We start from the raw sequence: 27,762 nt of genomic DNA, 5'->3' as shown, positions 1-27,762 counted from the left end.
AGTGAATGAACTGGGCTTAGGGAGCTAAGCTAAATGCTATCAGATCGTCACCGCGCGTCAGAGAGATTAAGAGCACACACTGAGACAAGAGAGGTGTGTATCAACTCGTTTAAGTTAAGGGAATAATAGTTTAATATAAAAAAGGCAGTGAAGTATCTCTTTAAAATAAGCCTAAGAGTTTGGTCTGTCATTGTAGGGACATCCATTTTCACGCTGCTGATTGGTTGTTTTTCATGTCAGTCAAACGGCCTCTGGGCGGTCCCTGGCCAATGAAATCCACTATGGAGTCCAGACCTTTTCTGGCTTCAGTCTGAAGGTCTGTCTATGTGTGACTAACCCACAGCCAATGAGATGTGAAGATCTTCATTTACGGGCGATATCATAATTGGCCACAAACCAATCACTCGTCTCCTTGATGGCTGGAAAAAAGAAAAGCACCAATAATGAGTGTTCTTTTGACTACTAATGAAGAACATTTATCAAACGCTGAAGATTGCTCACCTGCTTTGAACGGTGTGAACTTGAAGTCTGGCAGGTATTTGCGTAGTTTGGCGTTACTGGCGGTTTTCTTGAACTGACCGTCTGCTTTACTAGTGTCATACTGGGAGCGCTTAGTTAAGGGTTAAAGGCTTAGTCAGCTCGGTCATGATTTAAGGACTTCTTTTATGATCAGGGATGCAAACGGGTGAGGGGTAAAAAAGGAGAGAAAACATTCAGAGATTTTTTTATATATATACTTACTTTTCATGCTCATTTCTAGACACTATTATCGGGATACTTCGCCACTTTTTCATATTAAACTTTGTTATTCCCTTAACTAAGACGAGTTGACACACACCTCTCTCGTCTCAGTGTGTGCTCTTAATCTCTCTGACGCATGGGGACGATCTGATAGCTGAGAAAGCCTCCCTCACATCTGGAGGATTTTTCAGGCGTGACTTTCTACTGCGCCGAGTCGAAGTACTCCCAGTTGTGCTCCTCCACCATAGGGATGTGCCCATATCAGTTTTTCATGTTGCGATTAATTGATGAAGCTTTTATCACGGTATACAAAATTATCACGATGTTGAAATAAGTTGTCATAGCATAACAGCTTTAAGAACTATTTTTGTAATAACAGAAATAACTGAATGTTGAAATACAATAATACAATGCACCAAAAATATATACGGCTCTGAAAGAAATTAAGAGAAATCAATGTTAAGTGGTCTCTTAATTTTTTCCAGAGCTGTAAAAGTAAAATTTTCAAACATATTTAAGTGCAAAAGAATTAGGCTATAAAGATGTTAAGAAATACTGATCATTGTTGGTTTTATCTTAGGTCCATTAAAAAGGTTATTTTGTTATTAAAACTACACTGTGTAACTTTTTTTGTTTATTCTTAGCTAAAAAACACTTAGTTCTTTCACAAATATACCTGCTCATTAAGTGAGGGATAATGTCCACCAGCCGGTTGTTATCGCAGAATAAACCCCTCCAGAGTGATCAGGACCCCGAGGCGAAGCGGAGCGTCACTCTGAAGGGGTTTATTCTGCGATAACAACCGGCTGGGTGGACATTATCCCGCTTATTACACGGCTACTAGTCTCAAATAAATTAGACACAAAATATTGTCTTGAGATTTAATATTTTATTAGCTCTTACGCAAAGCTTCCGCGAAGAAAAACAGTTCCAGACTGCTTTAAGCCTTTATCTATTGCTGCTAAATGTTGAGAATGAATGCTGAAAGGGTTAGTTCACCCAAAAATGAAACCAAGCCTATGATTTACTCACCCTCAAGTCATTATAGGTGTATATGACATTCTTCTGTCAGACAAATACAATCAGAGTTATATTTAAAAAGTCCAGGCTAACGTTAATCCCAGCAGTAGTTGGAGCTGTTTCTGAAGTCCATTAAATGCAGCTGTCCGTCAAATAACGTGCTCCACACGACTCCGATGGGTTAATAGAGCCTTCTGATTCCAATCGATGCGTTTGTGTCAGAAAAATATCCATATTTAAAACATTATAAAGGAAACCCGCCTTGAAGTCTTCCATTGTAACCCACGGCTGTTTAAGCCACAAGATGGCGCCAGCGTTAAGCACAGAAGTAGAACCGGTCAAGATAACTCGTAGTACCCGGATGAGCGGTGTGTGTTATCTGGATATAACGTACCGCTGGAATGCGCGATTGACCAATCAGAATCAAGTATTTCACAGAGCCGTGTAATAATGTATATTTACTTCTTTCAAGTAATAAAGTATTCCCGTAAGTTTATAATATGCCGTTGAAAACACATACGGGTGAGGGGTTCGACTGCCGGTCACCATGTTGCTCCTCCATCTTGAAAGTACAGTAGCCAAAGAGGGACATACCCGTAAATTCAAGCTTCGCCTTTCGCGTTTTAACACTCGATGGCACCGTGTCGAATGTGAAGAGGGGAATTGCCTTGTTAATTTATTAAAACGTGGAGGTGTTTGGTCGCTTCTAACTTGATCTCTGTTTGGTACCATAGTGAATGAACTGGGCTTAGTGGGCTAAGCTAAATGCTATCAGATCATCACCGCGCTTCAGAGCGATTAAGAGCACACACTGAGACGAGAGAGGTGTGTATCAACTCGTCTTAGTTAAGGGAATAATAGTTTAATATGAAAAAGAGGTGAAGTATCCCTTTAAGTATCTTTGCATCTGCCTGAAAACTAATTCTAACAGGTAAGAGGTAGAAGGTTTTTTTGTGTTTTATGCAGGGCAAAACAACCCTTTATAAAACACAAACAAAGGAGTCAATAGATATGGGAGCTGAATACATGAACAAAACAAAAACAAGACGACAACAACCAGATAAAACATGTTGGAAATCATTTTAGCTTCATTAACACTCAAACTCAAAACTGGAGATCCCACTGGTTACAAATGCATCAATATGGGATACTTTGTACATTGCCTCGTAAGTTAAACCCTATTTCTTCATTACCTTGTAATGTCACTCAAAAAAAAAAAAAGGCTCAGCCTGACCAACCTTCTCATTGGATCTACGCAAATCTCGTATTTTGATCTCAAAAGGTGAATTCTCAGCTAAAGGTGAGGAGTTTGCATCGGTAATGATGCTGTTTGAAAACTGCAGATTTTCTCCATGACCAGTGAGAAGTTATGGGTGAAAGGATACAATCACGTCACCTTTGAACTCCAACGCGTCGACCACAGCGTCCACGGCGTCCTTTATGGACAACTCATCCTCCTCTCCGACTAGAGAGAAAGAAACAAAGACAAACTAATGAGATATTTCAGGGTGTTTGCTTTGTTCCGAAACAGACTTAAAGGTCCCGTTCTTCGCGATTCCATCTTTCAAACTTTAGTTAGTGTGTAATGTTGCTGTTAGATCATAAATAATACCTGTAAAATGATAAAGCTCAAAGTTCAATGCCAAGCGAGATATTTTATTTAACAGAAGTTCCCTTTCAAAGCCTACAGCGAACGGCCGGTTTGGACTACACCGCTGCACTTCCTGCTGTAATGACGTCACTAGAACCGTTTGTTGACGAACCCTCCACCCACAAGAACACGCAAAATAGGGGGCGTGGTCTCGCTGCTCTCCCACGTGGAGAAGAGCGCGCATTCAGCGCTTGCATCGCCCCGTTATGGTAAGAGGCGGGACCTTTCTGGGGAAAGTACGCTTAGCTGCTGTCCAATCACAACACGGGAAGCGCTGGCCCAATCAGAACTCGTTACGTGTTTCTGAAGGAGGGACTTCATAGAACAAGGAAATCATCAGGCCGTTTTTAGGACAGACAAAACTGTTTACAGATAAGTAAATAGTGTGAAAAATACTGTTTTTTTACACGCGAAACAAACTCATGTTATATTGCACACTGTAAACATAATCAAAGCTTCGAAAACACGCGAAGAACGGGACCTTTAATTTGTTACAAAGTTGCATTTTCTTCTTGATTCAGTTCACTTTCATTTCAAAGCGTACCAAAATGTGTTTATGCAAGTCACATGCGAGTAAAACGGTCCCCTTATTGGTCAGATTTTCCTCTGCGTCATCCATCAAGATGATTGACAAGTTCGCTGCATGAGCTTATTGTGGCTTATTTGTAACTGTCGCAAACACTATACAAATGTGGCCGTCATTCTCGCATTATTATCTAGCGTATACAATGCAGTTAGAGCAGAAGCAAGGCTTGTCAGCGTTCTTGCAAATCACAGAGAAGAGCAATTACACAACATTTTAAAGACCCCCTGTGGTGATAATCAGTTTTAATGTTGTTTATATGACTATGTGATGTTTTTAATATGCTTTAAGACAAACCATGTGCTTTTTCTTATTTATTTGAGGCTGAGATCAGCCATGAAAACTTACCAGAGCTGGACAGTAACTAAACACATTTACTCGAGTACTCTACGTAAGCACACTTTTGAGTATCTGTGCTTTACTTGAGTATTATATTATATTTCTTGAGTATTATTTTTCTGTAAACTTATGACTTTAACTTCACTCCATCTGAAAGACAAATATCGTCCTCTTTACTCCACTACATTTCTATCAAGGTCCTCGAAGTGGAAAGTCGTTTCTGTCTCAGCTTTGAAAGTCAGTGGATGATTTTTTTCTTCTTTAAAAGGTGTTTGGGTTTTTGCAGAAAGCCTTTCAGGAATCACTCTTGTAGAGTCTCGTGAAGTTCAATGATTTCACAGCATTTATTAAACACTGATTTATAGTTTAGAGCAAAATGGAAGAAGACGGATGTCCAAATGCTCATTTAGTGGAGGATTCACATAAACAAAGTTGATTCTGTCTTCAGTGAAGGTGAACAGTGTGAGAATATCAGATGTGTATCAGTGTATTGGATCCGTGCATTCAGCCTTAAAGTGACAGCAGCTTTGTAACTTTTCTACAAGTATTTAAATGAGTTTAAGTTAGTCGTCTGCTAGTGTGTCAGATGGAGCGTCTCTGACTGGCTTAAACCATGATGGCATAATGTGCATTTATACAACAATAATAAAATAATGCGGCGACATAAAAAAAGAAATTTACTTTTGATACTAAAGTACTTTTAAAAACAAATACTTCTGTACTTTTACTTAAGTAAAAATCAGTTTTTACAACTTTCACTTGTAACGGAGTAATATTTGACAAGAAGTACTTTTACTTTACTTACACAAAAATAAAATCAGGAACCCGAGAACGTTCCTTTTAAACGTACTCTGCTTTGGTACTGTTTCTTTTATGTTCACCCCTGCACCCCTAGACTGGGGGTCGTAACACTATCCATAGAGCCTACGCGACGTCATATAGACGATACAGAATGGGATTAATATCTGACCCTAACTGCACTATATATCAAAGTTCAGTAACTGGTTCAATGTATCACATGTTTTGGGAACGTTCAGTAATTAATCATTTTTGGACTCAAGTTTGTTGGGACTTAGAAGAACTGATTAACCATAAGATCACTCCGGATCCTTGGCTGTGCTTATTAAAGGAGGTCTCTTCTTTAAACCTTGGTATAGTAGACAAAATGATTATTTTTTCGGGTTTCACTGCTGCAAAGAAATCAATAATTTGCACTTTGGTGGGACACTAAAGCAGACATCTCAAGACTGTGGTTACTGAATATGCAACAAATAGTATTAATGGCATGCTCCTTAGCTAGATTTAATAAAGCTAAACCAAGAATGGTACAGGCCTGGCAAAGAGCTGTAAAATGTATTTGTGACCCTTCATTAGGTAGTACTCATATCTAGGGTATAACTATGTCATCTAAAGAATTCATGTTTTATGCAAGCAGTGCTGACAGAATTGGTTTCTCATCTCTGTTTTGTTCAGTTTCTGTTTTTTGTGTTCTTTTGAAAATCAAATAAAAGGTTAGTCACAAAAACAAAGACAAACCATGTGCAAATTCATGTCAGCGCCATTGAGTATTGAGACCCGTCTTTTCAGCGTCTCGTCCGCTTGTTTGTTGGCACCAGGGTTCAGATGGCACACTTATTCAAATGAACCGCACTAACAGAGCAATCGCACCAGGGTTCGTTTTAATCACACCAAACATGCCAAGTGTGAACAAACCGAATTTGTACACAGTGTGTAACAAACACAGGTCGAGTACCTGACAGAATGATGGGCTCCACCTCGTCATACTCCCTCAGAACCCACAGAAACAGACGAGCCAGATCCAGAGAGAAGATGAACTGCCGGAGAGGCCGACCTGAACCCCAGACCTGCAGAGGTTTGCCTTCCTCTACCACACACACACACACACACACACACACACACACACACACACACACACACACACACACACACACACACACACACACAAATATGTTTTCCATGTGAACAGAACTCAAGATCCTTCCAGAAAGTTAAATTAGTAGTTCACACAAAAAGGAAAATTCTGTCATCATTTACTCGCCCTCATGTTGTTCCAAACCTGTGTGAGTTTCTTTCTTCTGCTGAACACAAAAGAAGATATTTTGAAGAATGTTTGTAACCAAGCAGAGAGAGCAACCATTGACTACCGTAGTAGGGGAAAAATACTATAGTAGTCAATAGCCCCGTTTCCACCACAGGAACTTTACCCAGGAACCAGGAGCTTTGGGTGGTACTCGGTGTGTTTCGACCGCAGGAACCAGGGTCTAAATGAAGTTCTGGGTAAATATTTCCCCCTCCAAACGGCCCTGCTCGCGAGGTAGTGCTTTTTCAAAGTTCAGGAACTTTCGAGGGCGGGACTTGGGCTCTGAACATGCTGATTGGTTGAGCTCACGCAGCATTTTATTTCAACCGGCATTTTTAAAAGTCTTTTGCGAGGTTCGTTCTGCGTTCAGTAAATATCACTCTTGCTCTCTGTCTGATGGCGCGCGTTCGTCTCAGCCATCTCACGGTCAATGTCCGTAATAGCTGATAATAATATACATCGTCATTTTAAATCTAGCTTTACAAGCTTTCTGAATGCTGCTCTTTTCTGTCGTTGTTAATTACCTCTTTAGTAAACCTAACGTTATACATAACCAGCAAAAGCAGCACAGCTTGAATCTCTTCCACTCGTTATTAATTTTTTTACAGTCTATATTTTTCACCATGTAAACGACCTGACCGATTACCTAAGTGTGTGTCCTTACATGACGTGACAGCGCGCGCCGCGCTCATGTTGACAAGAGAGGAAAGCTCATTTTTCTGAGGGGTAAACTTTTTATTTCCTAAGTTATGAAGATAATGTTGGAGTAATGACACAGCGTATATTGCCCCAGGCAGTTTTTACTTTAACTGCGCCTGACAGATGATTTTTTTTTCCTGAGATGATTATTACACTTTACAACACATAAATAGCTTATTATATAATCCTGTATTAGTCCTGGTGGCCGTTAAGAGTTGCTATGGCTACAGTTAACACACTCCAGCTGCTGGAGAAAACAGCGTTGACATTTTTGATGCGGCAGACAAACTGCATGTGACAAAATGATTGCGATTGAAAGTCATCACATGTAAACACCAGATCGGTTTAGATAACGTCTCATGTAAACAGTCCACTAAATCTTTCAATCAGTACACACAAAAATGATTACTGTCCGTCACTGACTTGAGGAGCAGTCGCGCGCAGTCCTACATCACCGGACTAATCTGCCTAATCTTCACAGTACTTTAGATCGCGGTGGAAAAGCAGACAGCTGCAGGTCTGGGGGGAGAAAAGTTCCTGTAAAAAAAGTTCCTAGTACAAATTGTTCCGGGGTAATTTTGGTGGAAACGGGGCTACAGATTGCTCTCTCTGCTTGGTTTCAAACATTCTTCAAAATATCTTCTTTTGTGTTCAGCAGAAGAAAGAAACTCACACAGGTTTGGAACAACACGAGGGCGATGACAGAATTTTCCTTTTTGGGTGAACTATCCCTTTAAAGTGTCCCTCACTTTTAGCCAGATACGTCTTGTGGATCAGCCCCGGCAGCACGTGACCGTCCTCAATGCTGAAGTTGTCATGTGGTCCAAAAACATTGGTGGGGATGACGGCTGTGTATCGCAGACCATACTGCTGAAAACACGCCCTAATGGACAAACACACACTGATTTGTTTCTTACATTATGAGCGCTATAAACAAACAGCACCAAATCAAGAGCTAAATTGCACATGGTGTTTGTTGTGCTGCATTTATTTAACGTACTAGGGTTTTTATTCACCTCTATTTCAAATGTATTCACCAATGAGAATTACACAAAAAAAACAGTATAAAGAAAAATCCCTGGATGAACTTTAATAAAATGATGTTTAAATCTCATGATTTGATTATAATATGACAAACTCCCAATCAAAATGTGACCTAGACATGTGATACACCCCAGAAAAGCTCCTGACCGATGACCTTTGACACTGACCTGTTGTGGACATCAATCATGCGTTTGGCGTAGGCATAACCGAAATTAGACTCATGTGGCGGACCGTTGTGGACCTGAAACAGAGCGAGAGAGAAACACGTCTGTATAGATGACAAAAATATACAACAAGTGTCTAATCATCATCTCCAGCAAATCATAAAACAGCTGGAGAAGATGATCTTGATCCACCAGAGGAAGTCTGAGTTTTAAAAGCTACAGTGTTCTCTCATACGGCAATGAATTATAAAAGGAATGCGTTTAATGTTTATAACCCCCTATTCTTATAAAGAATAGTAAATACAAACCATCCTAACATCTGCCTATTGAAGTGTGCGTGTGTGTGTGTGGGTGGGTGGGCATGTTGAGGACACAAATGTGTATAATGCCATCGGTATGACACAGGTATTACAGGAGAGGGTGAAATATGAGGACATTACCCATGGCCCCACTTTTCAAAAGGCTTATAAATCACACAGGACAAGTTTTTATGAGAAAGTAAAAATGCAGAATGTTTCCTGTGATGGGTAGGTTTAGGGGCAGTGTGTGTGTGTGTGTGTGTGTGTGTGTGTGTGTGTGTGTGTGTGATGGGTATGTTTAGGGGCTGTGTGTGTGTGTGTGTGTGTGTGATGGGTATGTTTAGGGGCTGTGTATGTGTGATGGGTATGTTTAGGGGCTGTGTGTGTGTGTGTGTGTGTGTGTGTGTGATGGGTAGGTTTAGGGGCTGTGTGTGTGTGTGTGTGTGTGTGTGTGTGTGATGGGTAGGTTTAGGGGCTGTGTGTGTGTGTGTGTGTGTGTGTGATGGGTAGGTTTAGGGGCTGTGTGTGTGTGTGTGATGGGTAGGTTTAGGGGCTGTGTGTGTGTGTGTGTGTGTGTGTGTGTGTGTGTGTGTGTGTGAGTGTGTGTGATGGGTAGGTTTAGGGGCTGAGTGTGTGTGTGTGTGTGTGTGTGTGTGTGTGTGTGTGTGTGTGTGTAAGTGTGATAGCTGTGTGTGTGTGTGTGTGTGTGTGTGTGTGTGTGTGTGTGTGTGTGTGTGTGTGTGTGTGTGTGTGTGTGTGTGTGTGTGTGTGTTGGGTAGGTTAAGGGGCAGGGGCAGGGGCAGTGTATGTGTGATGGGTAGGTTTAGGGACTGTGTGTGTGTGTGTGTGTGTGTGTGTGAGTGATAGCTAGGTTTAGGGGCAGGGGCAGTGTGTGTGTGTGTGTGTGTGTGTGTGTGTGTGTGTGTGTGTGTGTGTGTGATGGGAAGGTTAAGGGGCAGGGGCAGTGTGTGTGTGTGTGTGTGTGTGTGTGTGTGTGTGTGTGTGTGTGTGTGTGTGATGGGTAGGTTATGGGGCAGGGGCAGTGTGTGTGTGTGTGTGTGTGTGTGTGATGGTAGGTTAAGGGGCAGTGTAGGGGGATAGAAAATACAGTTTGTACAGAACTGAATATAAAAACCATTACACCTATGGAATGTCCCCACATTTCACAAAAACAAATGTGTGCGTGTGTGTGTGTGTGTGTGTGTACCATGGTCTCATCTATCGGGTAGCTGGTTTTATCTGGGAATATACACGTGGACAGGCAAGAAACGACCTTCACCACCCCGAACTCATGAGCCGTCTGCAGCACGTTATCATTGATGAATACATTATTCCTCTGAAAACAACAAACAAATATTACAGTTCAGTTATTCAGCAGTGACATTTACACGTTTTTATTACATATTCCCAATGTTATATTATAATCATAATTGTTGGTAATTACCCAGAAGTCCAGGTTCTGTCTCATGTTTCTGTAGAGCCCGCCCACCATGGCGGCCAAATGAATGACGTGAGTCGGACGATGTTTCTGGAAGACGGATCTCGTCTCTTCAGCGCTCCTGAAGCGGCACATATAAATACATTTGTGACACGAAATGGACAAGCAATACATTATAAGCTTTCATTATTTTATGAATACATATGCAAATATAACCATGGGCGTGGCTAACTCGCGCTCCTGTATGTTAGACTGAGCGATATGACGGACGATATATATATTGCAACAGTTAGTCCCGTGTTTTATTTTCTCATTCATCGAATCATTTCTTGATCATTGTAATGTGTCGAAACTTTAAACAGTCCTGAGCTGTGCATATTTACTTATTGTGATGTAAGCGATTTTAGCTTAATCTCCATAAATTAACATATATTGTCATATATCGATCCTCAGTCTATAGTACATGATGTTTTGAATAGCTTTATGCCATTGTTTGAAGCGACTGCATGCCGTATTGTTATATCAAAATAAGCAAGCTGAAAACACTCTTCATGAATTTATAACATTAGGCCTCAAAAGTGTGTGTGTGTGTGTGTGTGTGTGTATATATGTATGGTGTTTTTCAATAAATGCTTTTCTTACTTAGTATTTTTGTCTTGTTTCTAGTCCAAACATCTATAAAAATTAAAACGAAGTATTTACTAGACAAGTAAAAATGATTGTCTTATTTTTGGAAGAAATGACTCAAAATTAAGAGAGTATTTGCTTATAATAAGCAAAATAATCTGCCAATGGGGTAAACTAAATAATCTTGTTTTCTGTTTGAATTAAGATTTTTATTTTTACCCCATTGGCAGATTATTTATCTTATTTTAAGCAAATACTCTCTTAATTTTGAGTCATTTCTTTCTAAAATAAGACAATCATTTTTACTTGTCTAGTAAATGTTTCTTAATGTAAGAATTTTTTGATATTTTGACTAGAAACAAGACAAAAATACTAAGTGAGAAAAGCATTTTACATGGTATATATCACTATACCGCCCAGCCCTATCTAATGATAAGACTATCAGGTGTGATGTCTGATGTGTGTTTGCTCAGGAGCTCTTACATGAGATTGGCATCTTTGGATGACAGGAATATCCATTCTTCTCCTTCTCTCCGTTCTCCTTCATTCACCACTCGCTCTATCGCTCGCCCCACCAGCCCACTGCCGCCCGTCACCAACACACGCATCGCACCGACCGGCCCGTCCATCTGACAGACAGAGAGACAGACAGACAGACAGACGGAGAGAGAGAGAGAGAGAGAGAGAGATAGAGAGAGAGAGAGAGAGAGAGAGAGAGAGAACTGAGCTATATTCTTGGTGAAGAAGCTAAATGCTCAAATATAGCTGCAAGATTTGTAGCCTCTTGCCATCTCCAGAGGAACGAGCAAACACACACTCTCTCACAGCCACAACACACACACTTATTAAACAAACCCATTAGACCTGCACCTATGTATATAGTGTGTATATGTTCAGTTGTTACATGTTTTCTGTATTATTATTAGTATTATTTTCTAATTATAACTTTATATTTTACTATTCATATTTTGTTATTATTATTAATTTATTTTATTATTAGTATTTTGTTTATCTCCTCTGAATTTGTTCAATTCTTACAAATCACTTCATGTTGTCCTAATGCTTTGGCAATACAAAATGTATGTTTTTGTCATGCCAATAAAGCTTCTTGAATTGAAAAAATAATAATAATAATTGAGAGAGAGAGAGAGAGAGAGAGAGAGAGAGAGAGAGAGAGAGAGAGAGAGAGAGTGAGAGAGAGAGAGAGAGTGAGAGAGAGAGAGAGAGAGAGAGAGATTGATGATATCTATCTATCTACATATAACTGCATCTGTCCGATGGATATCAACAAATGGAAGTATATTAAAACATATTCTGGCTATTCCAAACTTTATAATGGAAGTAACTTTGATTTTGAAGCCCAAAAGTGCATCCCGCCATCATAAACGTACTCCATATGATTATAGGGGGTTAAAGGGGACCTATTATGCGAGATTCACTTTTATAAGGTGTTTAAACACAGATTTGTGTGTCCACAGTGTGTGAAAACAACCAGCCATTTTATAATGGTAAAAATCCACCCAATACTTATAATCCCCATCAATCATAATCAATCTCTCATAACGAGCGGCTTCATATTTCCCCCTATATAAGAGAAGGGAAGTTGATGATTGGCTCTTTAGCATAGACACGCCCCTGAGTGACAAGCACAGACACTTCTGTTCACTCGATCAACGCTCAAGTATTACAATGTCTGCGCCAAAAAAACATTACAAATGTTCAGTTGTTGGATAACCAATGAACATACGAGATATTGGTATATCCTCGCTCCCTTTAACGTCACTTCTAAGCGGCGTCAATTAATGATGCCAGTGCACTGGTGGATTTAATCGGGATTCTTGAACACTAGAGATAACTATTTATATTGTAAGCTTCAACCTCCAAAAAATACCACATTTGTCCATATTTTATTTAATATTACCTATTATAGCCAGCAGCCATATCACCCTGTAGCCCAAGATTGGTTTCCCACTGAAGCTAAGCAGGGCTGAGCCTGGTCAGTACCTGGATGGGAGACCAACTGGGAAAACCAGGAGCTGCTGGTAGAGGTGTTAGTGAGGGCAGCAGGGGGCGCTCACCCTGTGGTCTGTGTGGGTCCTAACACCCCAGTATATGATGGGGACACTATACTGTCAAAGAGCACTGTCCTTCGGATGAGACGTTAAACCGAGGTAACAACTCTCTGTGGTTGTTAAAAATCCCAGGATGTCCTTCGGAAAAAGAGTAGGGGTGTAACCCTGGCATCCTGGCCAAATTTGCCCATTGGCCTCTGTCCTTCATGGCCTCCTAATAATCCCCATATCCTGATTGGCTTCATCACTCGGTCTCCTCTCCACCAATCAGCTGGTGTGTGGTGAGCGTTCTGGCGCAATATGGCTGCCGTCGCATCATCCAGGTGGTGCTGCTCATTGGTGGTGGTTGAGGAGATTCCCCCCTTCAATGTAAAGCGCTTTGGGTGTCTAGAAAAGCGCTATATAAATCGAACACATTATTATTATTATTATTATTATGTTTACATGTACAAGACACAAATGTCTGTCAAATAACAACACCTGACCGTTGCAGAATTATATCAAAGCACAAGAAAATGAACGAAACAAAGAGAAACAACTAGAAACTAATACTATACAATGAATAAAAAGCAGTTACTAACTGGAATTTGTTGTTAATAATAACTGGTAATTTTAAATAAAATATGGACAAATGTGGTATTTTGTGGAGGCTGAAGCTCACAATATAAATAGTTATCTCTAATGTTTAAGAATCCCGACTAAATCCAGCGGTGCAGTCATCATTAACTGACGCCGCTTTAAAGTGACGTTAAAGGGAGCGAGGATATATCATTTGACTGATTCAATTCCTCCGTCCTCGCGTCTTTTCCTCGCGTCCTGAATAGGTGGAGCTAAGAAACGAGGAAAGGAAGCTAGGAAGGGAAACAAGGATGCACAAATAAGAATTGGGAATGTGACATTTCGTCCCATTTTCGTCAATGTAAACACTTCCACAAAGGATCCACCGGTGTGTCCTCGTCTCCTCAGGAAGCTCCTCACTCCTCCATCCTCACGGTGGAATTAGAGAATTGAGATCTCCTACAAGATGGCTGAGCTCCATCGGTTTACGGATCATAGGATGGAGGAGCGAGGAAAAGAGGAGGGGTATTGAGAAGCACCCATAGACTCCGGCATTCGAGCCACTGAGGACACCGTGGGTGAAGTTCATTTTTTAAGGAAAAGTGCCGAAGAATATTGTAAAAATGTTAAATATTTGTGCAAATCAAGGGTCAGTGCAATGCTGGATTTGCAGAAAGTTGTTTCTGAAGGATGGGTCAATACCAACGCTTCGGGCTCTAACTTCAAATCCAGAACAAGTGAGGATGGCACTTGATATTTTGTGAATGTTTGCAAATTTCCTTTCTGAATGAGCCTTTATTGCCACATTACATAAACGATCCACTAACCATTGAGTCTAAAAGTTGCACCTCTTCTTGAGTCTCTAATCTGAGTCGACTCCGGTTCACACACATACGGCTGCTCTCCACAACTGGTTATTTCTGACATTTTGGCGGTTTTGTTGTTTCCGAGTATCCGAAGCTCTGTAAAGGATCCCTTCTGAAAGGGGGCCGGGAACATCAGCTCATTTGCATTTAAAGGGACACACACAAAAACGTCACGTTTTTACTCTCACCCAATCAGGGGCACATTTGACAAGCTATAATAAATTAACTGGGGTTGTATTTTAAGCGGAAACTTCAGGGATATTCTGTGCACACTAGAGATTTATTTTACGTCTTGTGAAAAGGGGCATAATATGTCCCCTCTAATAAAGGCCTTCTGAAACAAAACCTTGTGTTTTTGTAAGAGTAATATCCTTTATAAACTATAATCACTTGCGGTAACGGCCGTACAGTGGAGGAGTGACCTCTGACCTGACACATTGACGAACACAGAGAGGATAGAGCAAACACAAAACACAGTCAACAAAACACTGAAGTACTTTTATGATGGATGGATGCATGTTTTTGGGCTTCAAAATCCAAGGTACCATTCACTCCCATTATAAAGCTTTTTTAAACATAACTCAGGTTGTATTCGTTTTAAAGAAGAATGTCCTATACACATAGGATGAGGGGAAGTAATTCATAGGGTACTTTTCATTTTTAGGTGAACTGTCCCTTTAATTTAACCACTGATCCGCCCTCTATTTTAATATGACAACACATCACTGATAAGCTGTGTACGCATGACCACAAAACACAACACACACACAGACAAACTGATCATGCATGAACAAGATCACAGTGCACACTTTTTGAACACTCAATAAACTCTCAGATAAGATTAAAACACATGCATTAAACAACTGTAACGTGTCAAAAACGAGCAGTGATATCAAATGAGTGACTGTTTGCTCGTGTATTAGTTCTGTTAATAATTAATGGAGTGAAACAAGGATTCACCTGCTCTCAGGAGTCAGTGCAGTCAAAGAAAGTCCCTTTCGAGAAAAGGCAGTTCACACTTGCCAAATGTTCATCCGACCAGCTCTTCTGCGCACGCAAAATCTACTCCTATTGTGTGTGACTGTGGAGAAACTTGAATAAACTAACATCTAACGTGCACTGTCCCGTAAATGTTGCTTGAGCTCAAAATAGCCTATGCAAAAAGCGGTATAAGCGTTTCCGGTTGGTCCCGTCTATGGTTGGTCCCATAGGGTTGGTCCGGCTAGTGCGCAATCTGCGCATGTGCAGAACTAAACGGAAGAGGAACTTCTACCTGCAGCTGCATAAATGCGATGATGGCTCTTTTATTCAAGATTTTCCCTAGTCGCAGTTTTTTCCCCCATTAATAGTAATTCGAGTTAGCCGCCTTGACACAGATATAATAATGTGAGGAGATATTCTCCTCTGCGGCTCTACGATTGGAGAAAGTTGATCACGTGTGCCTTATAAGCCAATCACATCGCAGCCTTGAGGTCATTGGAAGCCTCTGAGTCACGGACTGTAATTCAAGAACGAAATGCAGCTTTATTTTTAAACATTGTTCAAGTCTTGACGTCTACAGTGTCTTTAAAGTGTATATTATAATACTAATACATGTACAATGTCTTTGTACTGTAAATATTCACACTCTGTGTATTTGTATCGTTATACTTTACTGTTGTTTCTATTTTTATTGTCTTTAACGTTTTTTTTCTTCAATTTCCAAGGATAAACATTACTATATATATATATATATATATATATATATATATATGTGTGTGTGTGTGTGTGTGTGTAATTATATGATTATCGATCAATTATCAATATATCAATATAATTGTATGCGTTATTTCCTGCAACCAGTCTTACACCTTATTATTTAATTTCTTTAATATTGTACTGATTTCATGTTTTACAATAATGAATATTAATTTACAGTATAGTAGCTATTACTATTCAATATAAATATGAAAGCAAATCTTAGAAGGAAACAAATCTATAAATCAATTATCCTTTTTTTTTTAGAACTTCAGTTATGTTTTTGTGTGTGTGTGTGTGTGTGTGTGTGTGTATGTGTGAGTGTGTGTGTGTGTGTGTGTGTGTGTGAGTGAGAGAATGTGTGTGTGAGAAAGTGTATATGTGACAGGGTGTGTGTTAGAGAGTGTGGGTGTGTGAGAGAGTGGGGTATGTGTGAGTGTGTGTGAGTGAGAGAAAGAGTGTGTGTGAGTGAGAGAGAGGGTGTATGTGAGAAAGCGTGTGTGTGTGAGAGAGAGAGGGTATGTGTGTCTGTGAGGGTGTGTGAGAGAGTGTGTGTATATGTGTGTGTGAGAGAGAGAGTGGAGTCAGAGAGAGGGTGTGTGTGTGTGAGAAAGAGACAGCGTGTGTGTGTGTGAGGGTCTGTGCCTGTGATGGTGCATGAGAGCGAGGGTATGTGTGAAAGAGTGTGTGTGTGAGAGAGAGAGAGCTTATGTGTGTGTGTGAGAGAGAATGTATGTGTGTGTGTGAGAGAGAGTGTGTGTGTGTGTGTTTGAGGTGCCTGTGATGGTGCGTGAGAGAGACGGTGTGTGAGTGTGTGTGTGTGTGTGTATAAACACGCATAACAGAAATGATCACACCAGTCCATGAATCCTTTCAACTGTTTAATAAACAACGTTCAGCTCGACCGTAACGTCCAGAGTAACCTTTGACCTCAGAACAAAAGGAGGGAGAGGGGGTTTATTAACATGACTCCATTAATACAGAAACACCATGAGCATAAACCTGTGGCGAGAAATACCAGGAGCACTTTATTTCTCAGTCCTGTTCTCCACAAGCTAACCCTAAACCTTCTCATGAAGGTTACCTCATATCACACAGTCCTTACTGGGAAATAAAGTGCAACCGAAACATCTCAGCACATACAGCACAATCTCCACAAACCTGTGTGTGTGTATGTGTGTGTGTGTGCTGGTCTCAGGAACAGGTGGTCTGCTCTTCCCTTCCCATCTTATATCATACATATAATCATATTTCATACCATATCTGCTTTTTAAAATTGTATTATTATTGTTTTAAATCTAAGTTTTTACTAATGGATGAGTTTTGAGATCCAAACCTAAACGTGAATATTAATGCTCCTGCTGTCAAATACTGTAGTAGTAACTATGTCATTATCGTCTTTTCTTTCGTTTTAGCTTTTTATTTGTATTTTTACACATTGTTCTGTACAGATGAGGACGTGAACATGTGACCATGGTCGTGCAGAAATGTGGAGAAGCCAAACATACCAACATCGCTGTCTGTCAAAAGCACGTCCGGCTCATATTTCACCTCAAAAAAAATGTTTTGTGGTGAAATATGACCCCGGGATTTATTTCTTCATGAGATTCACTCTTGTTTATCTCTCCCTCCATTATTGTCTGTCTCTCGTTCGTCTCACTTGTTTCTCATCATTAGCCTCCTGGAGGCAGGAATGGGAATCAATATCAATATTGTGTGTTTGGCAGTGTGATATAGATCATTACAAGCACCAAACCAAATCAGTGTGTGTGTGTGTGTGTGTGTGTGAATGAGGGTGTTTGGATGCTTGTATATGCGAGGATTTAAAGGCGAAGGATGTAATATTCTAGCCGTTAAACACTTTCTGATTCAAGTTCTGCACAGAAAGTGTTTAAATCATGTTATTTCTGCTAATAAATTACACTATTCACCTTTAGCGCAGGTAGTTGGCTATGAGGGGCACTTGTGTTGTACCATTTCAGTGAGACGTACACAATAGTGTATAAAACAATTAGCGCTTAATGTGATAAATGAACTCACACACACTCACTCATTCGCACGCTATCTCTCACACACACACACAGATCAATGCATGTGATCAGTGAGGACAGATGTTTTCTATTTCAAAAGGCAGTACAATACTTACAAACCCTTATTCAAATAAATAACAAATAAATTAATCATATAAAATCAGACAGACTGTTCTACAAGTCAGTCGAGTTAAAAAACAGAAACGGACATTTTCGGCACATACATGCACGCTAGAAACCAAAGCAGGACAGTCACTATCATGTGAGGACGGATGGTTTATCTATTCAGAAACATTCAGAAATCATGGGATGGTGGATCGGGAAGGTGTGTGTGCGAGCGTGTGTAATGCTGGGTGATTCATGTGTGGGGGCGAACGGTTCTTTTCACCCGCAAAAAACGGTTAGGTGTGAATGTTAATGTGTGTGTTTGTGCTATAGCACCCCGTCCATGAAGCTGGTGTCGAGGTGCTGGATCAGCACGCGGATGAAGCTCATTTCTTTCCGCGTGTTCTCGAAGATGACCCGCGGGTCGTCGGACTGGCAGCGCAGGCAGTTTGGGGCCATGACCATCGCCAGGTTACTGACGTCCATCTTAGTCATGGACACACTGGCGGCTTGAGCAAATACCTTTGAGGGAAAACAGACAGATCACTTAATGTCTTTACTGTTCTGAAATTAACACGACATACTTCGCAAAGCACAAAGTGGAGGAGCTAGGGAAGAGCTCCTCCTCCACTTCACCACACTGACTGAAAAGAGCAACATATTTGTTTGGATACTGATTGTGTGCTAGTGTTCCTAACATACTAGTTTATCAGTAAGAATACCAGTAAAAGCAGCCTCAGTTTTTGCTAGTATAAACACGTGTTGGTCAACTTAAACAGCCACACAAGCATGAAGAGCACAAGATATACAAGTGACAGAAAGACACACAGACGGACGGACGGACGGACAGACAGACCGACGGACAGAAAAACAGACAGACAGACAGACAGACAGACAGACAGATAGACAGATAGATAGATAGATAGATAGATAGATAGATAGATAGATAGATAGATAGATAGATAGATAGATAGATAGATAGATAGATAGATAGATAGTCAGACCTGTAGGAATCGGATGAGGTAGCAGAGCACCAGTTTGTTGATGTGAGGGAGGTTGAGAACGACGCTGACAGCAGCCGCAGGACTGTCGTAGTTCACGACACACTGCTCATAAAACTCGTGAGGAATGACCGGCTCCTCCAGCTCTCGGTACCAGAGCTTCAACAGTGACGCTGAAGAGAGAGAGAGACAGAAGAGATATCTGAGAAACACGGCAGAGAGACAGAAGAGATATCTGAGAAACACGGCAGAGAGACAGAGGAGATATCTGAGAAACACGGCAGAGAGACAGAGGAGATATCTGAGAAACACGGCAGAGAGACAGCGGAGATATCTGAGAAACACGGCAGAGAGACAGAGGAGATATCTGAGAAACACGGCAGAGAGACAGAGGAGATATCTGAGAAACACGGCAGAGAGACAGAGGAGATATCTGAGAAACACGGCAGAGAGACAGAGGAGATATCTGAGAAACACGGCAGAGAGATAGAGGAGATATCTGAGAAACACGGCAGAGAGACAGAGGAGATATCTGAGAAACACGGCAGAGAGACAGAGGAGATATCTGAGAAACACGGCAGAGAGACAGAGGAGATATCTGAGAAACACGGCAGAGAGACAGCGGAGATATCTGAGAAACACGGCAGAGAGACAGAGGAGATATCTGAGAAACAAGGCAGAGAGACAGCGGAGATATCTGAGAAACACGGCAGAGAGACAGAGGAGATATCTGAGAAACACGGCAGAGAGACAGAGGAGATATCTGAGAAACACGGCAGAGAGACAGAGGAGATATCTGAGAAACACGGCAGAGAGACAGAGGAGATATCTGAGAAACACGGCAGAGAGACAGAGGAGATATCTGAGAAACACGGCAGAGAGACAGAGGAGATATCTGAGAAACACGGCAGACAGACAGAGGAGATATCTGAGAAACACGGCAGAGAGAGAGAGAGGAGATATCTGAGAAACACGGCAGAGAGACAGAGGAGATATCTGAGAAACACGGCAAAGAGACAGCGGAGATATCTGAGAAACACGGCAGAGAGACAGCGGAGATATCTGAGAAACAAGGCAGACAGACAGAGGAGATATCTGAGGAACACGACAGAGAGATAGAGGAGATATCTGAGAAACACGGCAGACAGACAGAGGAGATATCTGAGGAACACGACAGAGAGATAGAGGAGATATCTGAGAAACACGGCAGAGAGACAGAGGAGATATCTGAGGAACACGACAGAGAGACAGAGGAGATATCTGAGAAACACGGCAGAGAGATAGAGGAGATATCTGAGAAACACGGCAGAGAGAGAGAGGAGATATCTGAGAAACACGGCAGAGAGACAGAGGAGATATCTGAGAAACACGGCAGAGAGACAGAGGAGATATCTGAGAAACACGGCAGAGAGACAGCGGAGATATCTGAGAAACACGGCAGAGAGATAGAGGAGATATCTGAGAAACACGACAGAGAGACAGAGGAGATATCTGAGAAACACGGCAGAGAGACAGAGGAGATATCTGAGAAACACGGCAGAGAGACAGAGGAGATATCTGAGAAACACGGCAGAGAGACAGAGGAGATATCTGAGAAATACGGCAGAGAGACAGCGGAGATATCTGAGAAACACGGCAGAGAGACAGAGGAGATATCTGAGAAACACGGCAGAGAGACAGAGGAGATATCTGAGAAACACGGCAGAGAGACAGAGGAGATATCTGAGAAACACGGCAGAGAGATAGAGGAGATATCTGAGAAACACGACAGAGAGACAGAGGAGATATCTGAGAAACACGGCAGAGAGACAGAGGAGATATCTGAGAAACACGACAGAGACATAGAGGAGATATCTGAGAAACACGGCAGAGAGACAGAGGAGATATCTGAGAAACACGACAGAGACATAGAGGAGATATCTGAGAAACACGGCAGAGAGATAGAGGAGATATCTGAGAAACACGACAGAGAGACAGAGGAGATATCTGAGAAACACGGCAGAGAGACAGAGGAGATATCTGAGAAACACGGCAGAGAGACAGAGGAGATATCTGAGAAACACGGCAGAGAGACAGAGGAGATATCTGAGAAACACGGCAGAGAGAGAGAGGAGATATCTGAGAAACACGGCAGAGAGACAGAGGAGATATCTGAGAAACACGGCAGAGAGACAGAGGAGATATCTGAGAAACACGGCAGAGAGACAGAGGAGATATCTGAGAAACACGGCAGAGAGACAGAGGAGATATCTGAGAAACACGGCAGAGAGAGAGAGGAGATATCTGAGAAACACGGCAGAGAGACAGAGGAGATATCTGAGAAACACGGCAGAGAGACAGAGGAGATATCTGAGAAACAAGGCAGACAGACAGAGGAGATATCTGAGAAACACTGCAGAGAGATAGAGGAGATATCTGAGAAACACGGCAGAGAGACATAGGAGATATCTGAGAAACACGGCAGAGAGACAGAGGAGATATCTGAGAAACACGGCAGAGAGATAGAGGAGATATCTGAGAAACACGGCAGACAGACAGAGGAGATATCTGAGAAACACGGCAGAGAGACAGAGGAGATATCTGAGAAACACGGCAGAGAGACAGAGGAGATATCTGAGAAACACGGCAGAGAGAGAGAGGAGATATCTGAGAAACACGGCAGAGAGACAGAGGAGATATCTGAGAAACACGGCAGAGAGACAGAGGAGATATCTGAGAAACACGGCAGAGAGACAGAGGAGATATCTGAGAAACACGGCAGAGAGATAGAGGAGATATCTGAGAAACACGGCAGAGAGATAGAGGAGATATCTGAGAAACACGGCAGAGAGAGAGAGGAGATATCTGAGAAACACGGCAGAGAGACAGAGGAGATATCTGAGAAACACGGCAGAGAGATAGAGGAGATATCTGAGAAACACGGCAGAGAGACAGAGGAGATATCTGAGAAACACGGCAGAGAGACAGAGGAGATATCTGAGAAACACGGCAGAGAGACAGAGGAGATATCTGAGAAACACGGCAGAGAGACAGAGGAGATATCTGAGAAACACGGCAGAGAGATAGAGGAGATATCTGAGAAACACGACAGAGAGACAGCGGAGATATCTGAGAAACACGGCAGAGAGACAGAGGAGATATCTGAGAAACACGGCAGAGAGACAGAGGAGATATCTGAGAAACACGGCAGAGAGACAGAGGAGATATCTGAGAAACACGACAGAGACATAGAGGAGATATCTGAGAAACACGGCAGAGAGATAGAGGAGATATCTGAGAAACGCGGCAGAGAGACAGAGGAGATATCTGAGAAACACGGCAGAGAGACAGAGGAGATATCTGAGAAACACGGCAGAGAGACAGAGGAGATATCTGAGAAACACGGCAGAGAGATAGAGGAGATATCTGAGAAACACGGCAGAGAGATAGAGGAGATATCTGAGAAACACGGCAGACAGACAGAGGAGATATCTGAGAAACACGGCAGAGAGATAGAGGAGATATCTGAGAAACACGGCAGAGAGACAGAGGAGATATCTGAGAAACACGGCAGAGAGACAGAGGAGATATCTGAGGAACACGGCAGAGAGACAGAGGAGATATCTGAGGAACACGGCAGAGAGATAGAGGAGATATCTGAGAAACACGGCAGAGAGACAGAGGAGATATCTGAGAAACACGGCAGACAGACAGAGGAGATATCTGAGAAACACGGCAGAGAGACAGAGGAGATATCTGAGAAACACGGCAGAGAGATAGAGGAGATATCTGAGAAACACGGCAGAGAGATAGAGGAGATATCTGAGAAACACGGCAGAGAGATAGAGGAGATATCTGAGAAACACGGCAGAGAGATAGAGGAGATATCTGAGAAACACGGCAGAGAGATAGAGGAGATATCTGAGAAACACGGCAGAGAGATAGAGGAGATATCTGAGAAACACGGCAGAGAGATAGAGGAGATATCTGAGAAACACGGCAGAGAGATAGAGGAGATATCTGAGAAACACGGCAGAGAGATAGAGGAGATATCTGAGAAACACGGCAGAGAGACAGAGGAGATATCTGAGAAACACGACAGAGAGACAGAGGAGATATCTGAGAAACACGGCAGAGAGATAGAGGAGATATCTGAGAAACACGGCAGACAGACAGAGGAGATATCTGAGAAACACGGCAGAGAGATAGAGGAGATATCTGAGAAACACGGCAGAGAGATAGAGGAGATATCTGAGAAACACGGCAGAGAGATAGAGGAGATATCTGAGAAACACGGCAGAGAGATAGAGGAGATATCTGAGAAACACGGCAGAGAGATAGAGGAGATATCTGAGAAACACGGCAGAGAGAGAGAGGAGATATCTGAGAAACACGACAGAGAGACAGAGGAGATATCTGAGAAACACGGCAGAGAGACAGAGGAGATATCTGAGAAACACGGCAGAGAGACAGAGGAGATATCTGAGAAACACGGCAGAGAGACAGCGGAGATATCTGAGAAACACGGCAGAGAGACAGAGGAGATATCTGAGAAACACGGCAGACAGACAGAGGAGATATCTGAGAAACACGGCAGAGAGATAGAGGAGATATCTGAGAAACACGACAGAGAGACAGAGGAGATATCTGAGAAACACGGCAGACAGACAGAGGAGATATCTGAGAAACACGGCAGAGAGATAGAGGAGATATCTGAGAAACACGGCAGAGAGACAGAGGAGATATCTGAGAAACACGACAGAGAGACAGAGGAGATATCTGAGAAACACGGCAGAGAGACAGAGGAGATATCTGAGAAACACGGCAGAGAGACAGAGGAGATATCTGAGAAACACGGCTCCTGATCCACTGCCATCAGTCTCAAACACGGCCCGCGTGATGCAGATCGCTCGCAAAACCAGAAGAAAATCATAAGCTCTGATTGGCTGGAGTTCACCGGATGCTGCAGTGAAAGAGTCGCTCAGTCGAATCATTCAAAGACATACATGATGATTTCATTAAAGGGGTCCTATTATGTATTATTGTAATATTGTGAAATGTAATGCATCAGCATCATTATGCCAGTCTTCAGTGTCACATGATCAGAAATCATTCTAATTTGCTGGAAATATTTCTGATTATTATCCATGTTGTGCTGCTTTAGATTTTTGTGGAAACCGTGATAGATTTTTTCCCCCAGGATTCTTCGATGAACATAAAGTTAAAAACAGCGATGCTACATTGAAGTCACAGGTTAGTATAATCCGTGAAATCCTGTTCTTAAGCCGTTTAAGAGTAGTATGTCAGTAGTGTGTTAGCAGCTAATGACTTTATCACTTCTCACGCTACTAGATTTCCAGAAATGGGTCTGGTGGGAGACACTATATGAATATAGGTCAATGCATAAAAGCAGTTTTGTAAATGATATGTATCCATTTCTGGGAACCGCAACAACCTGGAAAACCACAGACATAATCAGGATCAGCTGGAGACACAGAGGAGTCCAAACGTCCGAGACCACTAGAGGAAATTACTTTTTATTTACAGATTCCTCAAAACCTACAGTGCAGTGCATATATTTGGTTCCCAGCTTATTGCATTAGAAAAAAGCATAGAAAGAGATATTCTGTTGAGGAAAAGGCTTGTAAGAGTTGTTGATCCTCCCACTGTGTGTGGGAAGTTTGAGCTATTTATGTTTAGAGAGAATTGGGGCATTGCAGAACGCCTGAGGCTACAGGTGTGTGTGTGTGTATTACACGATAAAGAGCTGGACTAATTTCAGCTACAATATATTGCCAAAAGTATTGGGGCACTCCTCCAAATCACTGAGTTCAGGTGTTCAATCCCTTCATGTCCACAGGTGTATAAATCAAGCTCTAGGCCTGCAGACGCTTCTACACACATTAGTGAAAGAATGGGTCGCTCTCAGGAGCTCAGTGAACTCAAGCGTGGGGCCGTGATAGGCTGCCACCTGTGCAATAAGTCCATTCCTGACATTTCCTCACTACTAAATATTCCACGCTCAACTGTTAGTGGGATTATAACAAAGTGGAAGCAGTTGGGAACAACAGCAACTCAGCCATGAAGCGGTAAGCCACGTAAAATCACAGAGAGGGGTCAGCGCATGCTGAGGGTCACAGTGAGCATTAGTTGGCAACTTTCTGCAGTCAATAACTACAGACCTCCAAATTTCATGTGGCTTTCAGATGAGCTCAAGAACAGCATAGAGAGCTTCATGGAATGGGTTTCCATGGCCGAGCAGCTTATCCAAGCCTTACATCACCAAGTGTATAAAGATAAAAATAAAGCGTGGGAGGCAGTGGAGTAAAGCAGCCACCACTGGGCTATAGAGCAGTGAGACGTGTTCTCTGAGCGACCAATCACGCTTCTCTGTATGGCTATCCCATGGATGAGTCTGGGTTTGCCGGTTGCCAGGAGAACGGTACTTGCCTGACTGCATTGTGCCATTGAGTGTAGAGTTTGGTGGAGGGCAGGTTATGGTGTGGGGTTGTTTTTCAGGGGTTAGGGTTGGACCCTTAGTTCCAGTTAAAGGAACTCTTAATGCTTCAGCATACCAAGACATTTTGGACAATTTCATGCTCCCAACTTTGTGGGATCAGTTTGGGGACGGGCTCTTCCTCTCCCAACATGACTGCGCTCCAGTGCACAAAGCGTCGGTCTATAAAGACATGGATGAGGAGTTTGGTGTGGAGGAACTTGACTGGCCTGCACAGAGTCCTGAGCTCAACCCGATAGAACAGCTTTGGGATGAATTAGAGCGGAGACTGAGAGCCAGGCCTTCTCGTCCAACATCAGTGCCTGACCTCAAAATGAGCTTCTAGAAGAATGGGCAAAAATCCCCATAAACACACTCCTAAACCTTGAGGAAAGCCTTCCCAGAAGAGCTGGAGCTGTTAGAGAGGGTGGGCCGACTCCATATTAAACACTACGGATTAACAATGGGATGGCATTAAAGTTCATTAGGATGGAAAGGCAGGTGTCCCAAAACTTTTGGCAATATAGTGTATAATAACTTCTGTCAAAAGATGAAGTCATGAATGGATGAGAAAACACTTTTTTTTAACGTACTTGACAAAAAATATTTTTTAACCTGTTATCTGTCACCCCTTTTTGAACCTAAATGGTTGTAATTAACGAATGCTTTGTGATACAGACCTAAGGGCTGGTCTCCTTTTTAAAGAAGACACTGTGAAAAGCAGCTTCAAAAAATGAAAGTGTAAAAGAGTTATAGAAGTAAACAAAAGAGTGTCCTCAGTCCTAGAGGGTCATTTTATATAGAAGTACATGTATTCTAGTGCAGTTAATCAATAAAAAAATTCACTAATCACAATTTCTGTAATTAATCGCAATTAATCACACCTAATAATATTTTTTATATATTTTTATATTGTAATGATCAATTTCACATTTAATCTCCAAATTATTGTAGAAACATCAAGACATCAGCCTATATTCTAAATATTTGTTTAAATGGCATGCGTTAATTGCATTAAATATTTTGAATGTGTTAAACTGAAAAAAATGAATCGCATGCATTTACGCATTCATTTTGACAGCACTAATATATATAAAAAAATATTCAGAGTGCAAAATTGCAAGAAAAATCAAAGCCATATGAATAACCAAAAATTGGTTTTTAAGGGGTTATGAACTGAAAAATCTAAATCACAACATTTGACATATAAGAGGTCATCATGCTATAAAAATATCTTGTAAGTTTCAGAGCGCTTAAAACTTTCTTGTTAATCCAAAAGCAGCTTTAATTGTAACCCATCCCAGAGAACGACTTGTGTAATGTGCCTATAGATGCTGAAAGACCGCTTTCATAAACTTTGGCCCCGCCCACTGGAGTGTTAGTGAGATGACGAGCAGAGAAGAATGGACTAAAAATAGCATTACCTTCCAAAGGATCCTAATGCTAGGAATGAGCTTATTTATTCTCAGCAATGTGAACGTCTCCGTTGAGCTTTATTTATTTGTATTCGCTAGCCTGACAAGCCTCACCCACATCAAGATGTTTGGTCTGGAAACTCACCATTGACGGCTCAATCCGAGGGGCGGGATAAACGGTTGTCTTTCAAACTCCCTCTGCACGCGATAGGATAGCGCTACAACCAACCAGAGCAACGAAGGTGAAGCAGAGCTCGCTGACAGATTAAACATTCGCCGTATCCGGTCGGCTAAACTCCGAACACATCTTTCCTTTTTAAGAATGACTTCAGTGCCGTTCTTTGTTCTTTTCTCAGAGAAAAGCTTAACTCCAAGTCTTCCAGAGTCGCAGTCAAAGCTGATTCGAAAGACCGCCGCCGTTCACCAGTTTCTGTGTTTACTAGAAGCACGCAATGCCTGATCTGTAATCAGTGATTTCTGATATGTAATGATTCATGTACAGTCAGATGTTCTTTGTCTATGCATCTGTAAATCAAACCAGTGACTAAAAGCTCAACTTCACAATGTTTCTCTTTGCAGAATGAAAATAATCTGTTATTTAAACTGTAATTAAATTATATATAGAAAGCGATCAAAGAACAATCGCTGGAGTTTATTAGTGACTGAGTTCTGGACTCTTGCCCAAACTCCTGTACTAATCAACGAATCTCTTGCTTACATTGTGTTTGCACTGTTAGTTATGATGAAAGCATTTGTGAGAGTGCCGAAATTCGAGTTGCAATGACGACCTTTAAAGT

The 27,762-nt window shown here is 41.7% G+C and overlaps 2 protein-coding genes across 4 annotated transcripts in view; both read right to left on the bottom strand.

The window, feature by feature from the left end:
• Positions 1 to 45: 45 nt before the first annotated feature.
• Positions 46 to 15,586, bottom strand: LOC137041696 (GDP-L-fucose synthase-like). 2 transcript variants are annotated; one of them, XM_067418270.1, is made up of 11 exons: positions 15,163 to 15,586; positions 11,745 to 11,813; positions 11,190 to 11,335; positions 10,086 to 10,200; positions 9,849 to 9,977; positions 8,346 to 8,419; positions 7,884 to 8,017; positions 6,088 to 6,219; positions 3,147 to 3,226; positions 502 to 601; positions 46 to 419 (listed from the first exon to the last, which is right to left on the bottom strand). In XM_067418270.1, exons 3-11 carry the CDS (start codon positions 11,333 to 11,335, stop codon positions 364 to 366), a joined length of 966 nt encoding a protein of 321 aa, XP_067274371.1. In that variant the 5' UTR covers positions 11,745 to 11,813; positions 15,163 to 15,586; the 3' UTR covers positions 46 to 363. The 2 variants fall into 2 exon arrangements, with proteins under 2 accessions (XP_067274371.1, XP_067274370.1); XM_067418269.1 differs by lacking the exon at positions 11,745 to 11,813 and having other exon boundaries at positions 47 to 419; positions 15,163 to 15,584.
• Positions 15,587 to 16,807: 1,221 nt separating this feature from the next.
• Positions 16,808 to 27,762, bottom strand: part of arhgap39 (Rho GTPase activating protein 39) — a 76,971-nt gene continuing 66,016 nt past the window's right edge. For both annotated transcript variants that reach the window (XM_067418235.1, XM_067418236.1), the window contains exons 9-10: positions 19,079 to 19,248; positions 16,808 to 18,596 (exon numbers count right to left, since the gene is read on the bottom strand). In XM_067418235.1, the coding sequence (XP_067274336.1) occupies positions 18,402 to 18,596; positions 19,079 to 19,248 (365 nt within the window). In that variant the 3' untranslated portion in view covers positions 16,808 to 18,401. The remainder of the gene's footprint in view (positions 18,597 to 19,078; positions 19,249 to 27,762) is intronic.

Source organism: Pseudorasbora parva, chromosome 15 (assembly GCF_024679245.1).
Source record: "Pseudorasbora parva isolate DD20220531a chromosome 15, ASM2467924v1, whole genome shotgun sequence".
NCBI classification, from domain to species: domain Eukaryota; kingdom Metazoa; phylum Chordata; class Actinopteri; order Cypriniformes; family Gobionidae; genus Pseudorasbora; species Pseudorasbora parva.
This window is presented reverse-complemented; position numbering and strand designations above follow the sequence as displayed.